At 49.8% G+C, this 8,173-nt stretch overlaps 1 protein-coding gene across 1 annotated transcript; it reads left to right on the top strand.

The window, feature by feature from the left end:
- The first annotated feature begins 4,509 nt into the window (after positions 1-4,509).
- Positions 4,510-5,855, top strand: LOC123102976 (NDR1/HIN1-like protein 1). Its single transcript, XM_044524452.1, has one exon. The coding sequence runs from the start codon at positions 4,651-4,653 to the stop codon at positions 5,275-5,277; it is 627 nt and encodes a 208-aa protein (XP_044380387.1). The 5' UTR covers positions 4,510-4,650; the 3' UTR covers positions 5,278-5,855.
- The last annotated feature ends 2,318 nt before the right edge of the window (positions 5,856-8,173 follow it).

The raw sequence follows: 8,173 nt of genomic DNA, 5'->3' as shown, positions 1-8,173 counted from the left end.
CCGTTCTTGTTCCCCTTGCGCATGCCATCATCTCCATGCTTGAACTTGCTCCTAGGTTCATCTTTCTTGTCCAAGCTAGGCCCTTCATTTGTAAGCAAAACAAATGTATCCAATTTAGGCAGCATCATATTCTCATGAACATTAGAATCGTTACCAAGAAACGAAAGTACCTGATAATTCAATTGGCGTGCGCGAGCTCTAGTAATTGGTCCAGTATGTATAGCGGCAGGGGCTGTTGGTGTAACAATGGTATTGATGTCCTCATCAACGGAGATGTTCCTTGACATGTCTTGCTTTTGGGTCGACACGCAAACGGTGCTCAGCCAGCCCCCTGGGTACACCTGGCATGTCAGATGGCTTCCATGCAAAGATGTCGCAGTTCTCACGGAGGAACTGGATGAGCGCTTCTTCCTATTTGCTATCGAGTGTTGTTGAAATGTGAGTCGGAGCTGCAGAGGGATCTTCCGGGTGAATGTGGACTGGCTTTGTTTCCCTGGCCAACTGAAATGCTGACTCTGCAGCAGGTTTCTTAGCCCGCAACAAATCACTCTGGTCGGCGTTTTTCTTGTACTCTTCCATCTCCACCGCTGCTATCTGCTCGTCAGTAATCTTGCAGCCTTTCTGGAGGCATTCCTCTGCTCTCTGTCGGTTCCCGTAACTGTGATCACACCTCTGGGTCTAGGCATCTTCAACTTAAGATACACATAACATGGGCGGGCCATGAAACGAGCATATGCGGGTCTGCCTAGAATAACATGATAGGCACTATGAAAATCCACTACTTCAAATGTCAACTTCTCCTTGCGGTAATTCTTGGAATCACCGAAAGCCACATCAAGAGCGATCTGTCCGAGTAACTCTACCTTCTTTCCTGGGATGACCCCATGGAACCGTATGTTGCTCTCACTGAGCTTGGACATCGGAATGTCCATCCCTCGGAGGATCTCAGCATACAGAATGTTTAGTCCACCGCCACCATCCATGAGAACCTTAGTCAGTCAGGTGCCCCCAACAATTGGGTCGACCACCAACGCTTGCCTCCTAGGGGTAGGAACATGTGCTAGGTGATCGGACTGGTCGAATGTAATGGGAGTCTTCGACCACTTCAAGTACGGCGTAGTCGCCAGAGCAACCATGTTCACTTCTCTGTTGATAACCTTCAGTCGACTTTTACTCTCAACGTCAGCAAAAATCACCAAAGTAGCGTTTACATTGGGGTAACCATCATCTTCTTCTTTCTCTTCCTCCTTATCAGATTCCTTCTCCGGGGGCTGACCCTCTTGGAACTGCTGCATCAGGAGCCGACACTGGCGAGTGGTATGTTTGGGCAGAATCAGGTTACCCTCTTCGTCCTTTTTTGTGTGTACATGACACGGTAAATCTAGGACGTAGTTTCGTGACTGTTCTTTCACCTTTTTGGGCACCCACAGCCCCTTAGGTTTTCCTTTGAACTTTCCTTGATTCAGAACTGCAGCCTCTGTGGAACCTGCAGCTTCTGCTTTACGCTTCTGTTTCCGACTGGTGTTTCCACCTCCGGTGTCCTGGTCGACTGGTTTCCCTTTACCATTACAGAGTCGGTCTTCTTCTTCCCCATTTGCATACCGAGTGGCTATTTCCATCATTCGGCCCAGAGACATGTCTCCGAATCATCCAAACTTCGGGATGAGCTCTCTGTATCGGACACCCTCTTTGAAGGCGCAGACTGCCTGGCGCGCTGACACATTTCCCCCCACATGGTGAAGGGTAGTCCATCTTTGGATGAAATCTCTCAAAGTTTCATTCGGCTTCTGAACGCAATCTTGCAGTTTGGTCAGCCCAGCAGGTCGCTTGCACGTGCCCTCGAATGTCTTGATGAACACTCGGGCCAAATCTTCCCAGCAAAGAATACTCCTAGGGGTCAACTGATTCAACCAAGATCCGATCGACCCTTTAAGCATCAGGGGGAGGTGCTTCATGACCATGTCGTCGTTGCCCCCGCCAATCTGAACTGCCACTCAGTAATCCTCTAGCCAAGTATCTGGCTTCGACTCACCGGTGAACTTGCTTACTCTGGCGGCCAATATGAAGTTGGGAGGGATCTCAGCGGCCCTGATGGCCTTGCTGAAACACTCGGGCCCTGACACAAATGCTCTGCTATTGACTGGACGATCTCTTTCCTGACCTTCCCTGTGTGCTCTGCCTCTATCAACCAAACCCTGAACCAGAACTGACCTTGCATCAAATCCGGGCTCTCTAGGGTCGACTAGGGCTCTCCGCTCGTCACCATACGGGCGCCTGTCATCATACCGCCGGGGTGCGTATGACCCGCCTCTCGGAGGAGGCATAGGCACTCGACGACGGTCACCACGAGGATCAAACTGCTCGTGGCCTCGACTAAGGTACTGATATTGGCGGTAACCACGATCTTCACGCCACAGAGGCGATCTTGGGCTATGCACCGACTGAACAGTATCTGCAACCACAGATCTGCTATGGATTCTGCTGCGCGGCTGAGAAATAGCTGAGTTCTGTTCACCCGCTACTCAGAGTAGCGCTCAGACCTGTAGTAAATCTCTACCAGCTTCTGAACGAGATGGCTGAATTGACTCTACTATTCATGCTGTAGTTGCAAGATTTTGGACCGGAGTGCGGTATACTTGAGGTTCAGGCGGAAACAGTTGTCGTGGCCGTTGACTGGATCTGGGGATCTGCTGACGGGCGCGTTCGTCGAGTGAATGTTGGAGATTCTCTAGACGCGCGCGCTCAGCCAAGGTGGCCAGGCGAGAAGCCTCCAAGGCCCGAGCCTCGGAGGTCTCCCCAACGATGGGGGTCTGGAGCGCCTCCACGTTGCGGCAATGCAGCTATTCCCTCTGCTCCGAAGTGAGGGCTTGGGGATGATATTCGTCATGACCTTACGATGGTCCTTCACCATTGCCGCCACCGCTGTCGCCGTCGGGACGGAACCCAGGCGGACTGCGACGGGAGACAACCATGAGGACTTCCGCCGCAGCGTCGCTGCTTCCGCACTCGGAAATTGTGTCCGCGGATCCAGTCGACAGATCGAATGGCTCGTGGAGAGATTCGTCGGGCTCGATTGCCGCGACTTGAGAGGTGGTCGACTAGCGAGCCACCGCATGCCTCACCAACCGCTGGAGCCACGATCGACCGGATCGCTTGCGAAGGCGTACAACGGGGAGAGTGGACTCTGCGGGAGCCGACCGATACGGGTTCGACGGTTGCCGCAGGAGGACGCCGCAGGCGCTCGCGCAGAAGTGCGCCGCCCCACGGATGGGAAGGGCGTCGACATCGAGGGGGGCTTCTTGGAGCCAGGCGGAGTCGTCAGCGATGAATACGAGCGCACCGAGACGGATCTCGTGGCCCAAAGCCAAACCACCGCCAGAAACCATGTTGATGGAGATCGGAAAAACTACAACCTCACCGGAAGTCGCTTAATACGTCGGCCCCACGGTGGGCGCCAACTGTCGTGGGAGTGAGTCTGACAGTAAGAGTAGGGGGTACGTAGGAGGAGGCAAGGCCCTAGCTACGGCGAGGTTGTACATGCAAGTTTACGAGTTCAGGCCCCTGTCGAAGGAGGTAACAGCCCTACGTCTCGGTGCCTTAGAGGCTTGTCGACTGGATTATGCGTGAGAGTTACAGAGGGTGCGAACCCTTGTGCCAAAGGAGTGGGGTAGCTTATATAGAGTGCGCCAGGCCCCTCCAGCCCTCGGTTACACAGGGTTCAATGTGAGTTAAGACAGGGGCGTTATTGGTAACGCCTGCTATTAATGATCTTTATGACTATGGAGTGAATGCCTGACCATTGCAATCTTGAGGGACTGTAGGCCTTCTATGCTCTGAGTGATTCTTTTTGTATGGTCGAGTGTAATGATTGCGTCGAGTGGAATTGGGATATCCGAGTGGAATTTGTCGTTGAGTGGATTATAGTTCAGGGTGATTTCATTCGGTATCTTCGATAGAACTTTGTGTGTCTTTAACTCTAGGACAGTGTCCTTAGATAAGGCGTTTAGGTCAATCCTAATACCCTTACCCTAGATACATGTCATCGTCACTGCCCTGACACCCTAAAGCAACTATGCGCATATTGCGCTTATTTAGCTTTGAAAACGACTAGCTTATGCTAACAACATCTATCAACCCCTACATGCCAACTTTGCTTTCTAATCCCTCCTGCCTAAGCGTATTGTGCCTATTAAGCTTTGCCTACCTCCGATAAGAGAGGGGCGATAATAGCGGAGCGCCTTCGGCTCGTCCCAATGTTTGTAGTCGCGCTAGGTGGTCTATGGATCTGAATTTTTTTTAATGTTCTTTGTACTACCTTGACAGTTGATACATAGATTGGAAGTTCATCGAGAAAGAAAAAAAGCTGAGAAAAAAAATAAAGTGTAGGTTTACGTTATGGTCGTCTAACTAGAATTAGTAGGCACGTCGCTGGGCAGGCCCCACCGTGACCCTGGGATTCAGAGGAGAGAGCCTATTAATGGGGTGACCCGTAAGCTCAATCTACTCTGCTTCCCAAACACCACAGCCCCCGCACCACACCTCCTCCTTTCCTCCTCCTTCCACTACACCTCTGAACCACTCAGAATAAGAGCTCATCGGAGACACAACCAAATCACACGCGAATCAACTGATCAAAGCAGCCAGCTAGCCATGGGCAAGGACTGCGGCAACCACGGCGACGACCACCTCCGGAACGGCTGCCGGCGCCTCCTGGCCGTGCTCCTGGTCCTGGCCTTCATCGTCGCCATAATCACCCTCATCGTCTACTTGGTGCTCCGCCCCACCCACCCGCGCTTTTTCCTCCAGGACGCCTCCCTCCGGCAGCTCAACCTCTCCAACTCCTCGGGCCTCCTTTCCACCTCCCTCCAGGTCACCGTAGCCTCCCGCAACCCCAACGACCGCGTCGGTGTCTACTACGACCGCCTCGACGTCTACGCCTCCTACAAGTACCAGCAGATCACCGTCGCCGCCTCGCTCCCGGCGGTCTACCAGGGCCACGGCGACGTAGACGTATGGTCACCAGTGCTCGACGGGCCCAACGTGCCCTTCGCGCCGTACCTCGCCAGCGCCATCTCCCAGGACTGCCAGGCTGGCTACCTCATCCTCCAGGTCAAGATCGACGGCCGCGTCAGGTGGAAGGTCGGCAGCTGGATCTCTGGCCACTACCACCTCTTCGTCACCTGCCCGGCCTTCCTCGTCACCAGCGGCGGCAACGGCGCACCAGGGGCTAGCGGGTTCAAGTTCCAGACGACCACTTACTGCCACGTAGAGGTCTAGTTTTATCACAGCTAGCTCCGGCGGTCCAGTCGCCGGCGAGAGGTAGGTTTCTTCTTGGCTTGTATACCATAGTGACCGCAGAGGCACAGATCGGTGGCAATAATTATTACACTATTATATGTGGGGTTATAAGTGTAAAGCAGGGGTGCATGGTTTACCATTTACTTGCCATTGATAATCATGGGGCAATGCACATGAGTTGTTTCATAACTGTAGTAGTACTGTACTACTAGAATTTTGGAGTTCTGTTTGGTGGTTTGGTGTCAACAACCAGATCCTAGGCAGCTCTCCCATGGTCTGAGATTTGGTGAAGCTTCGGAGAAAGTACAAATGGGGACTATGTGTTTGTGATCCTATGTCCAAGAACAAAAGGTAGTTGGATAGTCCCTCTCACTCACATGGAGTTTGATCATATGAAACATTGGGAACACAAATGTTAGTTTGCGGAAACCGTTTTGTTTCTTTAATCCCTATATGTGCCAATTGCCAATGATACGCTGGCATCCACATGTGGAAGCATATGTTCTTGGTAAAAAAATTGTTGTATGAACTTTGACTTTGCAATCAGTTACTAGTCATCAGTAGTTTAACAGTCGAACAATTACAGTCGGTATGTAGGTTTACATCAGGTTATGGAACTGAATTTACACATGCGACTTTCTGAAAAGATTGCAGAATAGTACTTGGAGTCGCCATCTTTCTTGTAAAGGACTGTATTTTCTTTCTGAAGTTTCCATGAATGGCTTTACACGACAGATGCTGAGATAGTGGCTTCTTTGTGGGTGTGGCCCATGTTCCGTCGAAATGATAAGGATTCACTTGCTTTGGGGAGAGAAGGAAACATGTGCCTATCGGCAGCAAATTAATGCAGCACTGACTGCATATTATTTAAAATGGTATATATGCCTTCAGAAAGATGGGAGATGACAGTGGAGATGATTCGATCCGAGATGCCTGAAAACCTTTGTACGAGTATTGCTTCAGAAGATAAATGGAAGGGCACAGAGAAAGATGGATTCGAAGCTAAGCATGCATGTGCAATGTATGATCACTCCCACTTTCCTTTTGGTTGCTTACTCCGGTTGTATTCTCGTGCTAGCTAGCTAGTTTCCGTTTGGTGCAAGTCCATTGCAACATAGGAGTACAACGGTGATGATATGAGGTGAGAAGATTTGTGGCACGCAGATGTGGGGCACATGCCTCATTTTTATTTTGGCATTTGATTTTGAATCCTTTATACTTTTGAATCAAAAGTTCAAATTAATTTCGTTTGCATATTCGTGTTCCATGCAACGAGGGCTTTGAGGCCACTTTTGAATACGTTAGATGAGTTTTTAAAACTACACCAAGTTTCATTTGTTGAAATTTGATACGAATGAACCACAAAATCCTTTTTTTTTCGCGAATACGCAAAAGGCTTGCATATCATTGCATTAATAGGTAGAAAAAAAGTGTTAGCAGCAATTACAGGAACAACCTCTGACGAGCACGGACAAGCAGCGCGGCGTAGTCAGGAGGTTATGCATACAACAGAAAGGGGTGTATGCATCCCCACAGCATAAAAAAGGAACTACTCGTCGGACAAGATGAGGCCGAGTCCTCGGGCGCCCGCATGAGCCCAGCCGCGGGCTTCCTCCCTGATCGTCGCCAAGGTCCTAGAGATGGAAGGCCGGGCGGCGTCGAAGACACAAGCGTTGCGTTGCTTCCAGATCTCCCAAGCGATGAGCAAGGCCAGGGTGTTGAAGCCATGCCGTAGGCAAGTAGGAGTGGTGGCAGCCGAAGCGGCCAGCCAATCGATGAACGACAAAATCCTCAAGTTTGGGAAACTAAAACATAAAACTTAGTGTGTCCTCGTACAGAAGCCAAAGATTTTGCAGACCTCAGAGCAATCGTGTGTGCGGGAACAGCCGGGCAGGTGTGTGCCCCTGTGAATTTTGGTTAATATGGGCTCATGTTGAAATTGAGGAGATAAAGACCATGCAATTACTAAAGCCAGCCACCGCACACAATCGGCTGCCCATGCGATTGAGATTGGATATGTTATCTCGCGTGTGTGTTTTTGCGTCGGTTTCCAACCAAAACCTGCTTTTCATTTTTTTTTACAAATCCGGGGAAGACGGATTGAGGGACACATTGGACTCGTCGGTTAAATTCAGGAAAGGGGGAATTAGAGCATGGTTAATAGTATAACCAACTGCTGACTATAAGCCATTGGCATATCATCTATAGCCCATTTTATAGTCAATATGTATAATAGTTGATTAGAAGAGCGTACTATTTTTTTATTATATGCTCATCTTTCACTCTCACAAAGTGCCTAGGAGCACGTGCTAGAACTGACTCTTCACCAAGAGCCCACTTACCTTCTCTCTCCTCTTTTCTTTCCTCCAACTAAGCAAAAATATACTAATTTATTTCTTATAGCCAGTTGACTCAGCTCTAATATACTTGCTCTTAGGAGAGGAGCCAGAATCTCTTTGAATGAGGGACACACTGGGCCCGCCGATTACATTCACATAGGGAGAAAAATTAAGCCTCTTCCAATACACACGGCTTAGATGAGGTGATAAGTGCATGAAAGAGCTTAACAATTAAACTCTCTAATATGTGGGTGCTCAGCTTATTGTTGCTAAGCTTCCCTTATGTAATGAGTTGTAGACTGTAAATTGTGCTTTTGTCTAGGCACACACGTCTAGCATCTTTTTTTATGGGGTCACAAAACTCTTTTCTCTTCTTTTAATTACCTTGCCACATAACAGTTTTTGTCTAGTTGAGACGCTTAGCACATGTACTAGATGGAGCACATGAAAGGACCTTAGGGGACGGTAAAAGGTCCCTTCCATGCGATAGCTAGCCTGTTGTGCACCCTCCGCACATTGACTCATTTGGCACATGG

This window comes from Triticum aestivum, chromosome 5A (assembly GCF_018294505.1).
Source record: "Triticum aestivum cultivar Chinese Spring chromosome 5A, IWGSC CS RefSeq v2.1, whole genome shotgun sequence".
Taxonomy (NCBI): domain Eukaryota; kingdom Viridiplantae; phylum Streptophyta; class Magnoliopsida; order Poales; family Poaceae; genus Triticum; species Triticum aestivum.
The sequence above is the reverse complement of the archived record's forward strand: the minus strand, read 5'-3'. Positions and strand labels throughout refer to the sequence as shown.